At 38.7% G+C, this 23,985-nt stretch overlaps 1 protein-coding gene across 1 annotated transcript in view; it reads right to left on the bottom strand.

Moving 5' to 3' along the window:
* The window catches only part of HHIP (hedgehog interacting protein), a 69,135-nt gene extending 45,369 nt beyond the window's left edge, over positions 1 to 23,766 (bottom strand). Inside the window, exons 1-4 of the mRNA XM_005525607.3 lie at positions 23,500 to 23,766; positions 16,418 to 16,613; positions 9,099 to 9,255; positions 8,101 to 8,302 (exon numbers count right to left, since the gene is read on the bottom strand). Coding sequence (XP_005525664.2) covers positions 8,101 to 8,302; positions 9,099 to 9,255; positions 16,418 to 16,613; positions 23,500 to 23,766 — 822 coding nt within the window. The remainder of the gene's footprint in view (positions 1 to 8,100; positions 8,303 to 9,098; positions 9,256 to 16,417; positions 16,614 to 23,499) is intronic.
* Positions 23,767 to 23,985: the final 219 nt, after the last annotated feature.

Raw genomic sequence — 23,985 nt, 5'->3', positions numbered from 1 at the left:
CTTCTGAACACAGTTAAAGTACATTAAGTCCTCACAACAGTAATATCACCCTCTCTAAAAAAAAAAGCTACAAAGAACTTACCACTGATTAAGAAAAAGTCTTCCTTTTCATGAAGAGGGCTGAATTCTCATGCAGACTGTTGTGCTATGTGCATTGTGTCTGTTTTGTTACTGTTAAAGGCTACCAATGACAGTCTACATGGTTTATCTTTAAAATGTCCTGATTTTTTCACATTTGGCCATTTGCACACCTTAACCATTATTTCTTTCTGAGTTTTCTTCTTCAATTATGTCAAGACATTTCAAAGCAATTAATTGTGGTGCCTAGTGGGCAGGTCACAGGTGAGGTGTGGCCTCAAAAATTATGTCTGTTGTGCCACAGGTCTGACTGCTGGTCTTCTGACCTTTTGGATGAGTGAGAAACCCCCATGTCCTGTGACCTGACATCACTTCACCTGCAAGTCCTGTGCTGAAAAATAGTCTTCATCACTTCCCTCTGCAGTCTCCAGGAGAAACCTGAGGTCTGTCATTTTTGCAACACAGGCAATGTAGTGTTTCAGTTTCTCACATGCTAGAGTCCCCCTTTTCATACACTGAAAGAGGAGTTCAGGACACCCAAGAACACCCCAAAATGTATTACTGTTATATGTCAATGATTTTATTCACTTTTCCCCCCTACCTGGGCCTATGCACATATCTTACATGGATTTACCACTTCATTACTCATAGAAGTACAGGAGCAGGACAGCAAATGGAATGTTCAGTTTGCACTCAGCACTGGTGCAATTAATTGTAGAATGGAATTAAAATGAAATTTTGGTTTATTCATCATAGAATATATATCATAATTATGTTCTGCGCCCAAACATTGTTATTCTAGGGGACTATTCCTATTCTTCATATAGAGATAAGAACTTGGTCTGGTAGAACAATGAGGATATACTTTCCAGAGTTTTCATAGTTTGTTTCTGAATAACTGAAGAATTGCAGGCCCATTGGGTTGAACAACGAAGAACTTCAGATAGGATCTCTTAATTATCCTTCCAGTGCAGCCTGGAGAGAAATACAACTTTCCCCTGCTTCCCTTTCTCTCCACACATCAAAATAATCCCTTTTGGGACTAATTGGTCATGAACTTAGTAGCCACTGTAAATTCAGCTTTCAAGGGAGCAGAGAGCAAATAACCTTTGTGGAAGATACAAGCTACTGCTTAGTGGAGGAGAGCACAGCTTGTTGTGATGTCAGGGCAAAATGTTCAAGAAAGGTTCATTGATTTCAGCCTCATCAGAGGAAAATAAATTGAAATTGCTGGACTTGTATGGAAGGATTAGCATGAATTATGTGAATGGTAGGTATTCTGTTAGTAACATAAATCCTGTAGGTATCAGTGGACAGTGTATATGTTAACACAGATCTGCTCTGTGCATCAACAAATGCTAGAACAAATGTACACATCCAGTCAAGAGGAATATGTGAGAAGTTGTATCAGTGACAGAACTGAGCAATTCAGCAAATAACACAAACAATCTGATTCCCACCCTAAGTTTTAAATAGATTTTATCCCTGGCTTACTGTAGTTTTCTGTAGCCACTCCTCATTGCAAAGACAGCACAACCTCTTACAAGCTTCTTGGAGCAGGCTTTTGCAGTGCTGGAGGCAGTGGAAATTTAAAAAACAAAAAATATTTGATTATATGTTGAATGACCTGAGTAATACATATTCATGTGATTAAATGTTACAGAGTCATGGAATCATTAACTTTGGCCAAGACCTTTATGTTCATTAAATGCAACCATTAACCAGCACCACCATTTTTTACCACTAAACCACATCCCCAAGTGCCACATCCACCTGCCTTTTGAACACTTCGGGAGTGGTGATTCCACCACTTCCCTGGGCAGTCTGTTCCAGTATCGTGACACAAACATGAAGGCACATTAGATGTTTCACTAGATGATCACAGTAGATGATGCAGTAATCATGCATCAAAAGGATGCCTGTGGTGACCAGAGGCTCATTTGATCCTGAGAAACTCTGGAATAATTGGCTCAGAGCAGCACAGTTAACATATTTAACACCTGACAGTCTACTGCCATATTCTTATACTAAACATATGAATTGCTGTGTTCCACAGCAGTCTTCATGGCATCACAGAAAATTCCTACCTGAATCACTGGATCACTCATTAATTAAGATTCTGCAGGGCTGAAAGCACTTGTGCTCTGATATAAAAACTACCAAAACACAGTAAGAGAAATATCTAACTTTAACTCATCTAAAAGCTGAGCATACACTTAAAATAATTGTCAGATATTTCTGTGGAGGTTTTTTTCCCCCTGCAAAGATAATTGACTGCTAAAATATTTGTAAAGAATTAAATGGAATACAGCATTTAAAAAACTTTGGGAATTAAAAAACACACATAAAGTAGTCTTACTAATGTTAATTTGAAAGCAAGATGAACTAAAAAGGTGACTATGGCTTAATATTTAGGGGAGTTTCTGTTTAAGTGTTTCTGACAAGGAAAAGCAATCCTAGATCACAGAAGGTGACAGAGGTTGAGTTTAGCTCATATGTTTTCAACAGTGATCTCTGATACCATTTAACTAAGATTTTCTGTCCCTTTTCCCTTCACTCCCCTGTCCTGCCCTTTCCTTCCTCAGAGACTTTACCCTTTATCATGGCATCCCCATGAGATGCACGAGAAATATTTTATTACTAGCTAAAAATATATATATAAATAACTGAATCTCTACACAAGTGCAAGTTGTAATTGCATAATGGCAAATTTAAGGACACCCATTTTGCAGGGGTTTCTTCTCTCAGCACTGTGTGAGGCAAAGTGCAGCAGAGTGCAGCCGTTCTTGCTGGCTGCACAATTTATGACCCTGTAGCCAGCAGATACACACCAGAGCTGCACCAGAGCTTAGACACAATGAAAAAGAAAACAGAAAAAAAAAAAGAAAGCAATAAACTGGAAATAGCCTAAGGATCAGAGATGACAAGCAACTGAACATGAAGCCCTGCTGCAATTCCTACCTAAAGAGCTTGTTCAGTCAGTGGATTTATAAGTAGAAAACTACCTTCTAACTACAGGGACTTGATTTTACCACTGGCAGCAGTAAGATGTAAACTTGGCTACTTTGTACAGTTCTGAGGTCCTTCGTTTTAAAAGGATTTGGGGAAGTTGAATGATTATAGGGAAGGACCACAAAAATGATTTAAGGACTAACATTTGCAGCCCTAGAGCTACTTAGCTTTTCAGAAAGTATCATGAAAGGTGATTATAGCATTTAATTCCCAAGAGAAGTGGTAAGCTCCTAATTTTTTTGTTGTTGCCAAACCATACCTTGATGCCTTCCCTCCTGAACAATATATTTTAGACCAATATATTTTAGACCAATACAGGTTTCTGGGCTCAGGAGAGAAGCAAGTAAGTGAAAATTGATGTAATAGGTTGTGCTACATTTTATGGTGACTGCTGCTAACCTAAAAGTTTCCAAATCTTAGGAAATAATACAGTTAATAAGATAAAATACAGTCGCAGGAGTATGAAAAGTTGGAGAACTGCTACAACATTGACCAATTTTCTGTAAGTTAGATACAATCTTGAGTGCAAGGTGACTGGACTGATCTTGTAATAACAGCATATTCAGCATTGTTGCACCTCAAGAAGTCATTAAATCCATGTGCTTGGAATGTTTTGACACTTTTTTTTTCCCCCTGCTGAGTGCATTATGGGATGAAATCAGATTTGCATGATATTATTGGAGCCTTTAATTATTTTGACTAAATTTTGACAGTAGATTCAGACACATCAGGTCTAAATTTTCTAAATAATTTATTAAGGTCTGCTTAAATGCCACTTAAAGTGTTACCATTATTATTTCAATAGCTTCTCATTTCAACTTTCTACCTCTTTTCTACTTGGCAATAGTTTAAAACAGAAAGAAAATACCAGTAGTGAAAATCAGACTGAAAGAAAAAATGGGTTCTAATATTTTCATTAAAAGTTTGTCTTTGCAACATAATTTTGAAGGAAGAATGGTAAAATGTTGCTCTGCAACTAACAACTCTCTTCACCACAACATAATGGAGCAGTAAATAACCAAAACAGGGAAGCAGACTTTTAGTTTGGGTATTTTATGGGTTTTTTTTGTGGTTTTTTTGGTTTTTTTTTTTGGCAAAAGGTTCATTCTTTTCTTCTTCCTGAACTGCTCAGGAGAGTTCACAATATTAACGGGTACTTTAATGTATTAAGAGATGGAATGAGTATTTTCTCCATTACAGTGGGCTAGATATTCCTAAATAGTTGAGCCAGGTGCATGGCCTAGATTTGAGTTACAGGTCCATGTCTCACTCATGTCCTTGCTCAGCTTTGAGGCAAGACCAAGGTATGCAGCTTTTTCTTGTCACCACATTCCTGACATAGGGGAGGAGGTGACAGGAGGGGGTGGGCCAAGTACCTGATCCGTGCACACACACTACAATACTTATGTAGCCAGGGTGACATAAAATGCATTGAAGAAGGCCACAGATGTTGAACTAGCTAATTATTGATTTATCCATTCATGGCTTCCAACAACTAAGTCAAAAAATACAAGATCAAAAAAGCATTCCTGCTAACTGTGCTGTCAAAGAATTTTAGGAATTAGAAGATGTGCAAAGAAAAATTGGTTCTTAAGCTTTTTTTTTGTTGTTTTTTTTTTAAACCTTCAGGAATCCTGCATCTAATGTTCTCTTGAGTAGGGCCACCAAGAAGCACAAGTCACCATCATCCATTCATGGAATCTATCTCTGTTATGAAATACTTCTCCACACTTGTGCTAATTCCTTCTGAGATACTAGCAGTGGATAAAATTATCGCTGCTCCTTTTTAATTTGAACTCCTTAAAATTAAATAATGCAACTGTCAGTAATTGTGTTGCAGCAACAATTTTCAAGCAGAGAACCTCAGTGACTTCAATGAACATTAAAAGCCAATGGACCAATAAAACTTAGGCAAAGAATTGTACCACTTCTTACTTTCTATTTATATCCACAGACCTTCCCAGGAGTGATGGACAAGAAGCAAGTCCAAACATATTGATGTGCTTTGGGCAGCAGGGCCTGTGAAGAAACCCTACAGACTTGCTCACAGCAATGAATTTCATCAATACAGGGACCAGAAGATCCATTAGAGAAACAAAAAGGCATCTTTTTAGGAGGGAAACATGAATTATTGTTATACAATGCAATCACCTCTCTTCCTCTGGTTTTTGTATATTGTTTTCCTCCTTATCTGACTGCCAGTGCTGTAACGAGTGAAAGATGTTAGTGAGATCAAAACTAACCTCCAGGATTATTTTTATGAAGGAAATATATCACTTCAGTTTCTTGGTTATGGCAGCCTCAAGATAGTTGAAAGTTGATTCTTTGGAACAGATTTGCTACTTTTGACAATATAATGATTTTATCACTGCTAAATTTCCTCTTGACATTAAAAAAGGAAGACAAAATCAACCATCACTTTATTATTCCATCTATTTGCATTAAAAATATGTTACAGGGACAGCTGTCTAAAATTCTTCTCAGAGGCAGCAATTTATATTACCTTTGATTCAACCACAGCTGCATTATTAGCATTAGCATTGTCATTATCAATATTCTAATTATTTACTGCATACAACATATGTCTCTAAAAGTCTGAAAAAGTATTTTTGATGTTTCAACTATTGTTGGACTTAAGTATTTGTTTGTATTTCAGTACAGAGAGAAAATAGCAGAAGCTGCTGTTTTCAGACACTTGAGTATAAAAGAGAAAACTTTTACACTTCTTTTTAGGGAAAAAAAATGTTTCCCTTTTCTTTCTATTATTGCTCTGAGGCTGGAAAACAGGAGAGTGGTTTTTGTTTTCTTCAAAGCGTGTACATCCAAATTCTGGCACTATACATGTTTCCTGAGTGAGCACAGAGGACACATTCCATGATGTTTGCACTGTGCAAGTGGATGCAGTATTTTGTTGAGGTTTTTTTTAACTGTTGACTGTTCTTCACTGCCTGCTGGGAAATCATCTATCCACAGAGTATTCTCCATTACTGATTTCTAGTACTGAAGTGTGTAACAGATAAGTAAAATCAAATAATCCATCAAGTAGTGACAATTCTGCCATTGCCACAGTGATCTCCCATCCTTGTGGGTAAGAGACCATGAACAATGAACAAGGAATCAGACTGCAGAGGATAAACGTAAAAGTGTTTAAGAACCCTTGTTTTAAAACTACCATTTTGCTTATATGGATTTTGGGGTTTTTGATTTATTTATTATGTTATGTAATGTACTCATTCTACAAATTCTTTACTCTTTCTGTTTAAGAGCTGGAGTCTTCCTCCTAGGCACATTTCCTTTTTCCTTACCTGCAAAGTACATGAAGCCTCCGTTCTTGCCAGCCTGCATTAAACACTGCAATACAATTATCCTCAGTCACTGGACTGTTATCTCAGGGAATTGAATTAGACTTTCTAGCTTTGACACATCAAATTATTTACACAAAATGTTATAGTTGAAACAGATCCAGTGTAGAGCATTACATAATGGTTAGAACAGTATAGATTAAAAAGATCGTGTCACGGATTTAAAACAGAACTAAAAGTTGAATCTGATCCTGAGGGTACCTGTTGAGAGTCATATCAAGCAGGTTAGTGGCTGTTCAGAAGCATGGAAAATCAGTTTTCCATTTAGCCATGGGAAAGGTTGAAGGTGTAAAAGTTTCCTTGAGAAAGGTTTCTTTGGGACCAATAACAGTTCTGTGGAAATTTCACTGTCAGTTTTCCAAAAGTACAAGTGATCAGAACTTTTGTTTAAGAAATACGAAACAGCCTTAGATGATTGTTCAAAAATACCCCTGACAAGTCCCTTCTGTTTGGATATCTTGAATATAATGATTATCTGCAAGGGCAGAAAGGGAAGCATTCAGCGAAATACATAAAATGTTTTTTTTTCCTGAAAAAGGTGCAATAAGTTTCACTACTCTCTTTTTCAACACACACTAAAAACCTCTGAGATTTTCTCTCAGAAAAGTCTAACTGGCCTCTTGCTCTTCTAGCTGAAACAAAATTATCGTTACCACGTGCTATGCATTTCAAATTGATCTATTTTGTCACAGTTATTATTTAAGACCCCTCTGTCAAGAGTATGTCAATATAACTTTCATCCATGAAGACTTTTTGATACATGGTCCTCACTGCTCTAGGCATAACCTGATTACAGCTTAAAACTTCTTTATATATCTGAATTCTACTTGCATTACCACTCTGAATTGTGACAAGAAATCAACATGGAACAACACTTGACAGCATACCAGAAGTAAAATGTCTTTCAATAGACTTACAAGTTTTCCATTGGTACTTACCCCATAACCAGATGTAATTCCTCACCTCCACCTTCCAACATATTCCCATCAGTGTCCATTCCCCACTCACTGGCCTGACCATGAAAGTGTTCCCAGTGAACAGGATGGAAGCTGCTTGTCCCAGCAACCCTCATGTCTGAATTTAGAGGGTCGGTCACTTTTATGTGCCCCTCCAATACACGCAGTTTTAAAGCAGGCTCCCACGCAGGGCAGCTTGTGCTACATTTGGGGTCGAGCCAAGAGGTAATGAGCACCCCTGTTCCTCTCCAGGGCATCCCTGAGCATTCCCAGGACCCCTCCTGCATCCAGCTCCCTGGGCATCACCGAGTACCCAGAGGGCAGGGGAGGCCCTAAGTCAAACTTGCTCCCACTGGCACCACAGAAAAACTCATGAATTCAGTGGGATGGAAATGAGCCCAAAGGATGAAAATACAAAGATATTGCTGTGGAATGCTGGTGCTAAATAGTTTCATTTGAACCTAAAGTGAGGAAAAAAAATGAAGGGAAACAAAAAAGTTTGTTAAGAGTTACAAGATGCTGTTTTCCCTTCTGTTTACAAGTTTTCACTTCTTTGCCAGGAAGAACTGAGGTGTCTCTTGTCATTACTCCTTTTTGTTATTTAAATTTAATTAATTCCTAAAAATATTTTTCCCATTTCTCCCATATACATGCTAAAATATAAAAAGGTAGAGGTAAATATAAAATCCAACCTTTATTCCACTTTGAACAAGCTTGTGTATATCCAAAAAAGGCTCCTTGAGTATGTCTCCTTCCGGAGTAAAAATCTTCACGTATCCTTCTTTCTCAAGAATAAAGAGGCGATGGGATCCATCCCCACAATGTACTGCTCCAACAGGTTGCCTTAGTCCGCTCACAACCTCCTGAATACAGAAGCAGTTGTGCTTGTGTTTTCTAAAGAAATTTAAAGAAATAGTGAGACGTTTCTTCTTTCTCGTAACCATGACACAAAAATGCCCCTAAAAGATAAAATTATTGCTCTGCAATGATATTAAAAACAGGTTTATAATATTTTTTAATATATTAATGTGTATAAATTATTCCCTTGAATGTATGCAAGCACATAATACAGAAAATCACCTTGAACTTGAGGAAGATTTGGTCTGCATACAAAAAACAGAACATTAAATAAACTTAGATCCAAAATGTAGAGCAATGGGAGGGAAAAATTTTTGCAAAAAAGAGAATAATTTAGAAATACAGAATTTCTACTATAAAATAAACACAGTAAATTTCATCACTTGGATAAAATTTGGCTTCTAAAATCCATTTAAAAATAATTACTTATGGAATAATCCAATTATTTTCACAAAAAAAAAACCCACAAATGAAATAAATTGAAGATCATGGCATAAATATTTTACTAATAAACTTATCGTAGTTATTTAGTAATATTAAATTTAGGTACAGAACTACGAATGATCCACAGGCTGGATGATAACCAAGATCCACAGGGTGGATCAGAGCAGGATTCTAACACCTTTTCAGCCAGGCAAATATGAAATGGTACTGAAGTGCTGAAGCTTGTGTAACTTTCTCTTTTGACGTACACTAGCAGCAGCAAAAGAAAGTCACATCTGGAAAACACAGCTGCTCAGCATAAGCACACACTGAGCTGTTTCACTGGGAAAACCACAGGCTTTTCTAGGGCTTTTTTTTTTCAGATTAAACAGCATTTATCTTTATGAACCTGCTGATCTCTTCCTCTTTGTCATATTCTTCCATGTGGTCCAGGGAGTTAGAAGCCGGCCCTCGCACTTGTTTTCTTGGAAAATCTGGAAAGCACACACCACCATCTTTTCTTGCATAGTAATAGCAAAACTCATCAGCTGTAGTTTGGAGGAAACCTTTAAAATGCAAAAGAGCATACAAATATTTAGTGTGTTGTCATGTCTGCAGTTTTGTGTCATCAAACTCAGATTACAGTGGAAAAAGAGGTCATTTTAAACAAAGGGCTATCTGCAAAAAAAGAGTTTGCCCTGAGTAAACAGAAATGTATAAACACAAACTGAGCATTGCCTTTTCCAGTTTATTCATCTGTATTTGTATTAAACCTCATTTTCAGTGTGCTTAAGCTTCATTCAAAATGACACAACAGTTCTCTCACTAAAATATTAAGAGACATAGCTCAGAGTTGAGGCTGTGACACACTTCTCCCTAATTTTAACCCTATCAATCAAGTGCAGTATCTGCTGTAAAATAGCTTGAGCAGCTTCTGTTTAACTTTTTTAAAATAAGTGATTAGTTCAAAATATCAGTGAAGACTCTGGTAAAAGCCATGCAGTGAAGATTTTGTGGACTGCTGCCAGCAAAGGACATTGGCTGGAGAGGTGAGAAGTGGGAAGTAGTGCTGAAAACTGCACCGTGTTGACACCCAGCTGGCCTCTGGTTGACTCCCAGCATTAAAGTAGCTGAGCAGTGTCCCATGCTGGAGTCTACTTCCTCAACCCCATCCCCTGAAAAGGGGGATATGTCTCATGCAGCATTGGGTGAAAGGTGGTCCTTAGGTTTTAGGTTAAAATGGGAAGGACTTCGAAGACCCAGAGAAAAACAAAGTTGATGAAAGGAGAGCCTTTAAAGAAAAACCCTGCCACTATTGCTATTACTTTCTTGCATTATGTTTAAGGACATTAAAAGAATATGTATTTCTGTTCACAAACCTATTTCTAGTAGTTTCTATCCAGGTTTTAATCAGGAGTATTAAATCTAAGAAGACAGAGTCTGGCTGGTTATACACATAGTCTTTTACCAGAACATTGTTAAGATAATATGTCTTAAGTTACCTTAGTTCCTGTTTGCATTACTGGCAACTGTCTTAGGATGTACTATAGTCCAGGACATAACTCATAGGATACACAGAATTAGCACTTAATTGGAATTAGAGGCCTAATTTATGCATGGCTTTACCACTTGTGAATAATGCAGTAATCCACAGATCTTGGCCATAAAACCTCTGGCTTACAATGTACAGTAAGAACTGATCAGGGACAGCTGTGTTTCATTGGAAAATGCCAATTTCTTACAAGCAGAGCTTTTTCAGAAACATTATCAGTTTTGACAAAATTTTACTTAACATGATGTTTCTGGTCCAAGCTCAAACTTCTGGTCTAAATGAAAAAGACAGAACCAGACAGCAAACCTTGTATCACTATACTCCAATGTCTTGTAATTAGGGTGTTTCATTAGGAAGAGGAATATTCAGGTCAATGCCCCTCATCTGTCAGGCAAGAGTTTGACCCTAAGTCTCCCATTTCCCAAGTAAATGTCCTAACAACGACTTTATTAGCCATCCTGGGGTGGTCTCTCTGTGGCTTTCTCCATGGAAAATTTCAAAAGAGTTCAATTTCTTCCTTATGTGGAATAGGAAAATTTTTTGGATCCCAGAATTCTTGTGGAGTGAAAAGCCTTTCCCACCCAACTGTACTTCTTTTCATATACATCTTCCTTAAAAATATTGGAAAAATGACACGACAAAGCACATTTTGATTTCTATAAAATAATATCTGGAAACACAGGATAGTGTGTTGTGGTGTAAATGTTTAATTACTGTGATTTGAAGCTTCAGTAAATTTCATCTCTGAGGAGCTGCTTTTAATTTATAGTAGTTATTTTGAGAAAATGGGAGATGTAATTTCAAGTGGAACAACTGAAGAGAAACTCTGATATAATCATAGAGTAGTATTCCAAGGCTTGTAAATATAATGCCAAAATCAAAGGTAATCTAAATTCTTGCTGTTGAATTATTTAACTTAAGAATACAGGGGTTTGTCTTTAATAATTTATTTCTCTAGGCACAGTGGGTCATTTGAAAAATGCAATAGCAAATTGGAGGTGTACAATTACTAAGAATTTCTAGAATTTTCCAAGTATACCATTTACTATTTACTAAAGACAAACTTCTCTTGGCTTGAGTGTTATCTTTAGTCAGGGAAACCCAGAGCAGGTTGTGATCACCTGGTTCACTCGGTACACTTCCATTTCAAGTAATAATCAGATGCAAACTCACTTTACCTGTGCAATGCCTTTTCTTTTATGTAGGACTAATCCCTTTGCCTCATGAAATATTATATCATGCACTAAAATGCATGGTGCACTGCAGTTGCCTTTTACTGTTTAGCAAACCCATCAGCAGATTCTAAGAAAGGATAAGGATCATTATCCTGGTCCTAAAACACCTATAATAAACCTATCCACGTTATGAACCGTTTTCATTAGAAATGCTTGTAAAAAAGTGGAGTTAGAATTAAACTATGAGAAATGTTGCATTACTGGAAGGAATGTAACCTCTGTAAATACAGTTTCACCTGTGCATTAAGGGTGGAATTTGCTATTTTGTTCTATAAAAACCATAGTAATTTAGAAAATAAAAAAATCTCCATGTGTTATATATGCTCCATTTAACATACTAACAGCTTCAATGAGGACATTTAGAGAAACATTTGCTTCTACTCTCCTATCTGCTTGTAGCCATTTATTATCTTCTTTCTCATGCTTAGATTGTAAGGTCTTTAGTGTACAGTTTTCCATTTTGTTCAGAGTTTGTACAGTGTCCAGAAGAATGGTCCCTGACAAGTGCCCCTAAGCACTAGAATTGTTTGGAGAAAAGAAAAAAAAAAAAAAAAAAAAAAAAAAAAGTAATAGGGACTGCAAGCCTTGGTCCTGTGTGAATTTCTGTACTTACTAATTTATTTTAAAAGACTCATACATATTATTACAAATTTCCTACCAGCTGTGTACATGTTGACAGAGCAGTGCCTGTGTTAACAAAGAAAATTGAAATCACAAAGGATGATTAAACATCATGTTTAAGTGTCAGATTTTGCACAGGCTTGCATTTCTATGCTAAACTTTCTGTCTTGCAAACAAGAATCCAACGACAGGCTTTTCAGTTAAGGCAGCTACAGTGAAGGCTTTCTGTGTTCGCCTTTATAAAACACTGTGGGAATAAATTGCAAGATTAAAAGCCTTTTCAAAGGAAAACTGCTCCCAGCTGATCCCCACCTCCTCTCTCCACTTGTATTTGCAGCCAGTTGTTCCTCACACTCTATCTCCCTTCCTATCCTACCTTCACCAAATTCCACTTTGCTGGATTCCCTGATTACCCATTCCCTTGCCTCTTCTCTTTGACACACAACTCCAGTGCCATGGTAGCACATGTCTCAGTCTTTGCAGCAAGTCAAGTTTCTATTCACTCTCTCCTGCTTGCATTGCACACAGGATTGAGTATGATCCACTCATCTGAATAAACCTGCACTGCCTTTGAGGGCATCTGGAAGTCAGGCTCACCTGCTTTATTTCTCTGTGACCTTGAGCATACAGTTCAACATTGTGTCAAAGCACCCTTTACCTTTTGGGGTTTTTTTCTGATTTCCACCTTTGACAGCTAGATATGAATTTGCGCACAAAACCCCCACATTCTCCTCTCTTTTCAACTGCCAGCTGAGAACCAAAGACGTGATTTCAGACAGATTGTTTCAAAATGTAGTAAGTCCACTGATAGCTCTCATCATTTCCAACTGGTTTTCAAGTGACTGGTGACCCTCTTCTCCTGCTCAGACACTGCAGGTTCCTGCACACAGGCAGGGACAGAGTTGATCCCCTTCGTGCTCTTATTACCAGTAGCAAATTTACCAGCCACTACTATTTTTCTGGAGTTTGACTATGTTGACTGTGACTAATAATCAGCCATGTTGGAACTTCTGGAAGTGCTCTGTGAGCTGGAGAATCTCTTAGAATTCCAATGTTTTGGGCTAAAATTCCAACATTTTGGAACACTGTGTTTGGCGCTTGAAAAATCCTATCAGATGTCTGTTCTGGTAATGTCTGGATTCAGATCTGGGCCTGGATCTGAATTCACCCACAATCATCTGGAAGCCATTTCTTCAAATGAAAATAATGGAGGCCAGATAGCTCAAAATCTCTCCCACATCCTTGGATGGCACCGTGGCTGTGGCACAGGTTTGTTCCTTAGAATATGTCACTTCAAATGGCATGGATCAAGTTTCTGCTTATGTCTAAAGGCAGAATCAGCTGTGCCTCTCTTTACTAGCTATATTAGTAATAAATACTAGACAGTCTTCCCTTATGGAAAGGGAAAACTTAAAATTCATATTGACTGAAGACACTTCATTAAATCACTTAACTCCAGTGTCTCCATCAATAATCTCTTAAACTGAGGCTTGCAGTAAAGATTAGATGAGAAATAGTCAGAACAGTTATCTGGAATGAAGCAGAGCAGCTCTAATCTCAAAGTCTTTGTGAAACATTACACCTTCCTGCTCATCCATACAATCCTAACAGGTTCTGATATTATTCTGCTTGAATAAAGAATAGGGTCCACATTTTCTCTCAATATTCCAAAAGAAGTCAGTGGAAGTTCTGATATAGTCATAACTGGTGGGCAAACTGCTGTCTTCAAAAGAGTTAACCAAGGATCTGCTAGGATTTTCATCTTTGCAGCAGACAGAACAATAAATGAATTTTTGAAGCTAATTCATGACAAAACCTGATACATAATTGCTCAGCCTTCTTGGTTAAAATGTACTGTGAACATTTCAATCCCAGAAAAGGTGCTTGCTGTCTTAAAATGTTCATAATACTTCTCATTTGCACAGGACTTAAAGGATAAAATTATTTTTGTAGTCAGCAATTTCCTTAAACTCCGTTGTATTAGTGTTCAGAAACAATTAGCACTCCCTAATGGAGGAAGAATAATTATTTGACATATTAAAAAATGCACAGTGAATCATTGCCAGAGACCTTGGGTTTGGGGGACTGTTAATTTTCAACTCTTTGTAAAATCCTCCAGGCTAAGCTGAAAATATAGCTTCCACATTTTCTATTTTTTCTTCTTTCTTTTGCAATAAATATTATTATGGATATACAAGTCTCACAAGGAACACAGAACCCCCAAATAAGTTATTTTAATTACTTATATTTCAGAATGAACATTACTATGAAACTATATTAAAATCCTATAGGCCACCTTCTCAGAAAGAGGCAAGAAGAATCTTAATGAATACCTTTGGGCAATCCTAGAATAGGTATCAACAACCATGAGTACTAGTCAACTCACCAAATTAATCCTGTTGGTGGATGTAAGCATGCAACAAGTTTTTGTTAGTACAAGCTATGTTCAGGACAAGTATTTAGAACGATTATTAGCATCTGATTAATGTAGGAAAAATCCCATTTTAACTTATGCTGAAGTATGTAAGCGCTTTTCCTGCAAAGCACAGTGATCTGCCCAGTGCTAAAGTTATGCTTTCATCTGGTTATCTTTCAAGGCAACCTGGGTGGTCACAAAAAGCACTTGACATCTTGATGCACTTCAGCAGTTTTACATATACACAAACTTTGTAGAAAAATAAATTTGTCATTCGTCACCACATATGTTGATCTGAGGAGTGAGGTTCCTTGTGGCTGTAGCTCCTGTGCTGCTCAGCCCTTTCTCATACTCCCTCCCTTTCTCCACCTCCTCCTTCTTTCCCCCTTTTCCCTCTTTCACTTTTTTCAATTAAACTGTTTCCTCATAAACCCAGATTTTCACAAAACAACTCTGAAGGTCTTGCTCTGCAGAATATGAAAATAATTTTTGCTAGCTACAAACTCATGTCAAAAATGTCTTTGTGCTGACTTCTTATATGGGCCAAACATTTAGAATATCTAATCTGTTATCGCTCTTCAGCAGGCAGTCTTGGCAACCATGATCTATTCTGCTTTGCTTTGGGGAATGTGATAAAGAGCAAGAAACAGCTGGTTTAAGAAAGCCTTAGAAACATCTCTTAGTTTATAAAGACAATAATAATATTTTCATATTTGAATGGGTTGAGATACATGTTAAACCACAGTAAAGGGAAAAAGTAAGTAAATTCAAAATGTTTTCCCAAGTCAATAAAAGAACACTGCAAAAAAATCCCTTCACTCTTGGGGTTTCAGAGAAAACAAGTACACACTGTACACATGCAATTAAAGAACTGTCCTTCAAATCCCATCCACTTAAACTATCCCCTTTACTCAAATATGTTTATATTATATTACAAAGCTGTGTTCATATGTTAAAAGTGTCTATTCACAAATTCATTTTTCATCTCATTATCAAGTCCTTTTTTCCAGTCTGTGTTGCTAGTTTAAAGGAAAAAAAAAAAATCTTAACCAATTTAATTTTCTCCTGTGTGGCATTGTTTATAAGTAGTGTTTGGACAGGGAAAAAAGCATAGTTTAAAAATGACAGTCTTAAACATATAAATAATTTACTATTGGGAATACCAAAGATGTTATTTAACATAATAGTGTCTTAAGACAGTGTTTCTGTAAGAGCCATCTTCTGCGGTTATTTTGTTGATACAGTTACAAGTGATAGGACACATTTGGTGACTGCCTCAGACAACACAGGGCAAACTCTGCTTTTGGTTATGTCCAGCTGACTCCACTGACTACAGTGAGGAAGTGTTAGGTAAGTTAAGAATTTGGTTGTTAACAGCAGGCTGGAAGTGATTCAAAGATCACAGAAGTCTATCAAATAGGGCCCTTTGATTCCAATGGGCTTTAAACCCTGTGGAAAAAACATCAGTTTCTAGGGTAACAACACCAGAAGAAACATTTTACTCATCAGCTTTTAGAGGCTACAGCAAACAGCCAAGACCTTTTATTTCTTGCATTTTAAAGCAATCTATCATTTAGAAGAGCTTTCTGGATGGCTAGCTGCTTGTTTGCATGATTAGAATGAACACACTGATATTTCAGCAAAGGTAATAGTTTCAGGTGCCTTTGACAAAAATCAAACCATGTGTGTGTCATGGCGAGTTATACAGGAGGGTGTCAAGAAAGCCCCCAAAGTATATACCTCCCCACACAAGATCTGCTCTGAAAACATTCTGTCCCTGCTTGGGCAAATTCCCCTGGATATCAGTGGGGACTTTTCTTGGTTACAAGCTGGATTTGTAACTGCTCAGGCAATATCAACATATCAGGACATCCTTTAGCCCCATATTTTGTTAAGTGTTTTACCTGGTATATGACCTCTGCAGGTGTAATAGAATTCTTTACAATAGTCTTTGCACAGGTAGGGAAGCATTAGTTCTTTTTCAGGAGTTTCCCCTTTCTCAGGTGAGTGGAATAGGTTCTGAGCATGTGGTGAGCAGTGTGCACACTTGATTTCCTCCAGTAGCTTTCCACATTCTGTGTTGTTGGTAACAGAAAGGACCTGCAAGCCACAAACCAAAGACAAGTAAACCTGTGACCTGTGTCCCCATCTTACAGAAAGAAAGATTGCATGGCCTAATGCCATAAATAATGCTAGTGGAACCAATACAGTTACTCTCAATGCATTGAGTTTCATGTCACCATTCTGCAGATGCAAAAGTTGTTACTATGAAATGTGCAATATGCCATGGTACAGTGAGGTTTTAATTTCTCTGATTTCTTATAGAGGATTCTTACAGAAGCTTCAATAAGATTTCCTATCTCAGCTTGCTTCTCAGATAAGACTAAGAGTACTCAAGTTATTTTAAGGATCTGTGCCTGGCATCACATAGGCAATCTATGAACTAGAGGAATCATTTATATAAGAGAGAGTTATAGCAGCAGGTCTACCCACTTCTCTTACAAGAAATACCTAAAATCCTAACTTGTAAGGGGCCTACTCAAGTGTTTAGAGACTAAAATTTAAAATTCTCCCATCAGAACACATCAGGAAAACCATGTCTAGGTATTTGTAAAATAGGTGGATCTTGAACAACACCACAGGATGGCTGCTGAAATGACTGCTGTGGACTTCAGCAGGTGCCAGGGATTTTTCATGCTTTAAATGCTGCTCTGCCTTTTGCTCTCTCTAATGCACACTGCTTGGAGGTGGGAAACCGTGCATGTTTACAGAAGTATTTTTCTACTACAAGTGAAAAAGCAGAATTTGTAATGTCTTGTTTGTGTCAATATGGAAACTGTAAAAAAGCATGCATTATGTATGCAGAGTGCATAAAGAGGCATGAAACCACAACTGATGATGTGTTTAAGTAAACACAGGAGCCTAAGGAGTGCAATGTCATCAAATTGTGAAAAATAATGGAAAACAGCTTAGTTGTCTTTATTAGCTTTTGAATGCAGTGCACTTTGTTAATCTATTGTTAACCACACAGATTGTTTTTTGATCATTCATCCCAATGGTGGGCAGTGAGAAATGTGTTCTCTCCATTGAGAGGGTCTAAATCTGATTCAGTGTAAAAACAAAGCTCAGGTTCTTTCTGCTGTTTACATAAAACAGTTATAAACAGAGACTGTAAGACACTTATATTAAGAAATACCCATGTAGTAACTACATGTATTGTATGAAATATGTAAATATTTGCAAGTCACACATTTGAATAGATTGCTAATTTTTCTATAGTTTGTATCTCTGAGCTGCTTTGCAGGACTTTCCAATGTCATTCCCTTGCCATGTAACATTAAAGGGAATTATCTAAGTCACTTTTGATAAATAAGTTATTTAGTGTAGGAACATTCTGGATATGCTTGAGTCCACTGTCTCATAGATCAGCTCTCCTCTAGGATGCTGTACTTTGATAACAGAGGTCTGAACTCAACTTTTTATTTATGGGGCATAATTTCATAGACCTCAAGTGCTTGAGAGAAATGCACTTTCAGTTGTTTAAAACAGATATGTATGCAAACTTTTTCACAATATATGGCCCATACGTTTAAACAACATCCTATTTAAAATAACCTTAATTTTGAAGGCAAACTCTATCCAGGAAAATTTAGTCTTACCATGCATATATTGTCAAAAGACCATCTGAAATGCGCACTGAAGTTTAGTGTTGGAAACTCGACCGCTGATTAGAAGAACACCATTTGACTTCTACTCTTATTCTGGATATGCTGCCATTGGCTTCAAAAAGAGCTCCTCCAGGTTTGCCAGGATCACTAAATGCATTAAGTATTCTATTCTTCAGACTATCTCCTGTCAAACTATCCTCAGCTTCACAGCACTTGCAGGCAATTAACATCTGCCACACATAGTATATTATCTCTCTTCAAACCTTTCTTGAGAATATAACTGTCTCACATATTTTGTAAAGTGTTTGTCTTTTTTTTTTTTTTTAAGCTTTAAGACAGTAACCAATTAATTGCAGGTTGCAATTATGGCAAAAGGTTTGCATTAGTCCTGAATTCTTTTTGGAATTTTTTCCATGGCTGCAGGCTCTTCTTTTCTGAAAAAGTTTAGATTCCTTTTGCTAGATTGCCCATTTGGGCCATAGCAGCAGAATTCTTAACCTTAGTCTTCTTTCTTAAGTTCCAGATGTTGTTCTAATACAGTAAATCTTGAAGACAAGAACTAAAAATATAATGATAACTACCATAAACTAACAAAATACATAAGAACTAAAACTTTGAATTTGAATACTGCCTAGGATTGCAGTCCAGGTAGTAGAAACTGGGCATGCTTGCAGCAATCTATGCTGTTGAGACAATATTCTGCACTAGGCTGGACTTTCCTAAGGGATGCTGCGATTTTGATACAGGGAAGGGGCCTATATAATTCCATCAGGTCATTGGCTGCCAAACAGGACAGAGTCTGAAGCCAAGAGGGGATAAGCAAAACCACTAAATGCTACTTTTTAAGAACATCATGTCACTTGTCTCTTAAAGTAAGGATGAAATGACCCATTTTGGTGCTTCCATGAAAGGAATGCGAGTACAGACCCCGCAAAGTACTCGCCTACATGAAGTAGCACCACCTGGTTTGCAGAAGTCTCAGAAGTTTTCATCAGGGAGTTCATCTCAGGCTTTCTTGTGGTAACAGTGTGATGGTGTGTTTAGAAATGCAAGTAAACACAAGGTATTACTAGGTAAATATTCAGTGTGTTTATTGAATTAACTCCACAGAGATGCAGATATAAAACTGTACTTCTACTGGAAGACTCCAGAACACATTGTGAACATGGGCGGGAAAAATAAATTACAGGATGGCAAAGCTAATTTACTGTTTCTTGTGGAAAACGTAATTGACGTTGCCTGGTGATACAGGCTTGCCAACATTTCAGTCCTCAAAGTTAAGACAAAAGGATCCTAATCCCCCTGAGCAGCTGCTATCCAGGAATTAACCACAGGAATTCACCCCCTCATGTCATTTCTGGAATGAATCTTGGTCATATAATAGCTAATCGGAAGATTAAGGAATGAGAGTCAATCAATTATCTGAAAATCAAGTACAATGTTACTTAACTTTTAGAATGCTCAAGTAAAATCGGGTGGTAACATTTGCTCTGTGTGAGGTCTGATGTGTAACTCTGTACTGGCTTGGAGATAGGACAAGCCTCTATTCTGAATTTCAGTAAATCGATAATGTATTTATCCTGGAGTATACTAAACCAGTTCTAAGCAGATTCTGAAATACTTATTTAAATGAAGCTTTTTCTGTTGGATGTCTGCTTTGAAAATGACCTTAAAGTTGACAATGGCTTTGGTCTTTTGAAGAAATGTAAACTAATTTCCTGCTTCAATTTTTAAAACACCATCAAACTGCAGTGGTTTAAACTAACTGTGCTCTGGAAAATATGTAAAACTTCCAAACATTTATTGCATTTATTGCAACATGCCTAATAATGATTATGCCTACTGCTGACTAATTTACAACATCTGTAAGATCATCCTTTAATCTCTAGCCACATGAAAGTAAAACGGGTAGACTAAAGGTAAGATAAATCCTGGAATGCACAGGAAAGCACAGCATACTAAATTGGTTTATCAACAGAAGGAAGAACGCAAAGAAGAAGAAACAGAAGATGACACAATAGACAGAAATTCTTTATGACTAATATTGCCATCTATCTTGTGTATTCTATCATATCTAGTTAGAGAAAGGCAGTAGGATTTTGATGCTAACAGAAGGGAAAAAACAGTGAAATAAGTCATTACATTTAGCCATATTTGATATACAAGCATTTATGTCTAAAAATCATGTGCTGACGAGATTGTTCAGCTGTTGAGTTGAACATATGCCTCTTCTGTATTATAGTGCTGGATTATGTCATTAAAGAGTTCAGTTTCAATTTTAGGGTAATATTTAAATAGATCATTGTACTAAGGCAGCTGTTAAAGGGACCCCAAGATGAGTTATTTGTTTAGTTGGATGTGTTCAACAATAGCCTTTGTTCATGAAAGAGCCAGAGCAAACAAATGATTGTAAAAGGGCACACTTGAAAACAATTACTTTTCACCCATTCCTTGACAGCCTTGGCTGTGAAACCATCCAAGGTAGAGAGGACTTCTTTGCCTGTCAGGCTGTAAGCAAACTTTTAGAAAAACTGATATTACAATATTTGGCTGGGATGCAGTAGCCCTTCATAAACAAGAGGATATTGCCAGAAAAAGAGTTAAATGTCAACAACAGGACACAAATTTTTCACATGAGCCAGTGCAATGTTGTATCTGCTCTTTACAGTAGCTCCATTATTGTTCCCAAAACTGCAGGTGGTGTTTGAATTTATAAGCACAGATAAATAATTTGGTCAAAAATTCTCACAGACCCAGCACCTTAACCAAGAAGCTCTTATTAGAATGTATACTGAGCATGCTCAATTAATTTTTAGATTTTTTTTTTAAAGATGGCAGTGCTCACATTTCTGTTAATGGCATGGCCACTCCATCATGCAAGTAGATGATGGAGTTTAAAAAAGGTGGTTTGGGAACTGTAGTAAAACACAGTTTTAAAAAAATGAGCTTTTAGAAAAGTTACATTCAAAGGTATACCATAATACTTTGCCATGTCTTTTACAGAATGATCACCCCATTCTGTCAAGTATAAATGACGTATATTTTGAATTTTTTTTTTTAAACTTATATGTTTGTCAGATAATGGTAAAGCAGATTTGTGAGTTTCATAAAAAACAATCTTCAGTGAAAAAAGTCTGATTTTACAACCCTGTAAAATAACTTTCCTTGAAAAATGTAATTTATATTTTAAAGAAAATACAAAATGGGTTCACCAGCTCAGAAATAGGTACTGTGGCATATATGGTCACCTCCTCACATTTACATCAGGTTTTAGTACCCTCAGTAAGAAAAAAAAACCACACTGAAAAGGAATTAAAAGATCTTTTAAAGTAATAGTAAGAAAAGAATAAACACTTCAACTGCCTGGGGATGGAAAACTAACCAAAATTGAACTTCCAGTTTACTGCCTTCAACCAATTACCACAAGGGTCTCCAAGCACTGAGTATTCTCAGTAGCATATATGCCACTGAGACATTGCAAACAGGGTGAATTAAGGACATATTTTCCAGTCCCTTTATATTTTTCCTTCCCCCCCTCCTTTTTTTTTTCCAGCTAGATCTTTCAGGTTATCTGTGTGTGGTTATAGTTTAATTCAATCATCACACAGGAGCCTAATGACACTGTCTCTAGACAACATGAAGAAATATATCTGCCTTGAATCTCAAACTGCTGCTGCATATGGTATGAATAAAGAGAGATCTGCAGCTGAAAACCTGCAGTAAGACAGTTCTCAATCATCTGGGAATAGAGGGGGTAGGACAAATGCTCCCTCAAAAGGCATGAACATTTGGACAGAGCTGGGGACTGAAGGAGAATGATGTTCTCCAGTTTCACCCATTAGTGAACCAACTAACAAACACAATGGTGTTGTTGTTATTCTTTTGCCATAAGCAACAGGACTCTGTGTGTGGGCAGCAGTTTAGTGGGGAGGAGGATAAGTCGACCCCTTTTTGTCCTATTGATTTTTTCCTATTTGCATGACTTGAGCAAATTAAATGATGCAATATGGCTTTTTGTTACAAAACAAAGTGAGAGATACCACCCAGACACATATGTTGATTCGTAGAAGCTGTTTACATGAGAATGGAGTGAAATCTACCGTGAACTGAGCATAAAAATTCGATTCAGGCTGGGTATTTTTTTTTATTATGCTTGGGCCAGCAAGACTGAAACACAAGTTTTCCAAGAGTCTCTCAGACCTTGACAACTAGAGAGTTGTAACTGAGGAATTCTTAATTAAACCTAAAGGAGGATGAAATGTTCTAAAAAAAAGAAAAGAAAAAGTAATAATAATTAAAAAAAAAAAAAGACAAAAAAGATACCTAATTGTTTGTTTCATGCACAGTGATTCTTAATGACATTATTCAGCAACTTCCCTGTGCGTACCCCCGGATGCAGCACTGGCCAGCACAGCACAGCTTATCAAACACGGTCCTGCCTGGTTAGGTACCCACGCGCTTGAAAATGTAAGCAACAGGCTGATAAACAGAATTTAACTTGCTAAAGGATGCAGAGAACTTGACAATTTTAAGAAATCAGTGAGCAGACAAGGTGCTTCCCTTCACATGACCGCAGCTTGAAATTGGGCAGAGAGGCTGCCAGGTAATGTGGAAAAGCATTCAGCAGAGTATCCCACGGCACCTGGTGAGACACCGGCCCTGGCCAAGAGCCGGGAGACCGGGGTTCCACAGCGGACACTGCGGGGGCCTTTCGGCGCTGATACACGGAACCGTGAGTAGCATCACGGAATGTTGGTACACCGGCATCAAGCCACTATCCAGACCCCCTCCTGAAGTAAGCGTGTGGAGGAAACTGGACACGATTTTTCACCCCAAGAAAAACCCAACCCGGATGGCACCGCCGGGCGAGGGCACATCCCCATCGCTGCCGCTGCCGGGAGCCAGCCCGGCTCCTTCGCCCTTCCCCGCAGCCGCGCCTGGGCAGCGGCGGTACCTGCGGGCGGCCCGGCACCGCTGCACGGGGACGGGACCGGCGCCGGGGCCGCCGCCAGAAACTCGGGCGCTGCGGACTAAAAGTAGCTCGGAGGCAGAGCCGGCCGTGTCCCCTCCGGGCGCGGACCTGCGCCGGCTCCCCGTGCCTCTCGAGGCAGCGCCAGACCCGAACCCGGATCCCGCTCCCGCCGCGCCCTCGCCCCCCTGGCAGGAGCGGCCGCGCCCCGCCGCGGCATCGCCCCCACCCGCGTGGGAACGCGGCAGGTTCGCGGCCGGTGCGTGGCTCGGCGCAAAAATAATAAAAAAAACCCCCACAACACCAAAAACCTCCCCCAAAGTCCGGCGCAGCCCCAGGTAGTGCCTACCTTGGCCTCGCCGTGCGGCAGTCCCTGCGCCTCGGAGCGGGAGCAGCAGGACAGGCGGGGGTAGAGGCCGCGGCACATCGCCTCCCCGCCGCCCGGGGCCTCCGGGGACAGCACCCGCCGGTCCCGCTTCTTCAGCCGCCGCGGCGGGGTCCCGTTGAGGCACCTTCTCCTCCGGGCGCCGCTCTCCCCAAACTTGGCATCCCCCTCGAAGAAGCACAGAACCACGGCCACCAGCAGCAGCTTAAACGGCAGCATCTTGAGCATCATGCCTGAGGGAGCGTGTGAATGCACCCAAACCGGGGGTGGGGGGGGGAGGGTGGGGGGAGAAGGAAGGAGGGGAATCCCACTGACTTTTCTTTGCACTTCAGATCAGGAAACCACCTCCCTCCCCCAGAAGGGGAAAGTCTGGAGGAGAATAAATCTGGAGGCGGTTAAAGCGCCGACGGAGGAATAGCACCTCGGCCACCCCCGCTTCTTCCAAAAAGG

Source organism: Pseudopodoces humilis, chromosome 6, assembly GCF_049639895.1.
Source record: "Pseudopodoces humilis isolate 2021_Gansu_Grassland_sample_001 chromosome 6, ASM4963989v1, whole genome shotgun sequence".
NCBI lineage: Eukaryota > Metazoa > Chordata > Aves > Passeriformes > Paridae > Pseudopodoces > Pseudopodoces humilis.
The sequence above is the reverse complement of the archived record's forward strand: the minus strand, read 5'-3'. Positions and strand labels throughout refer to the sequence as shown.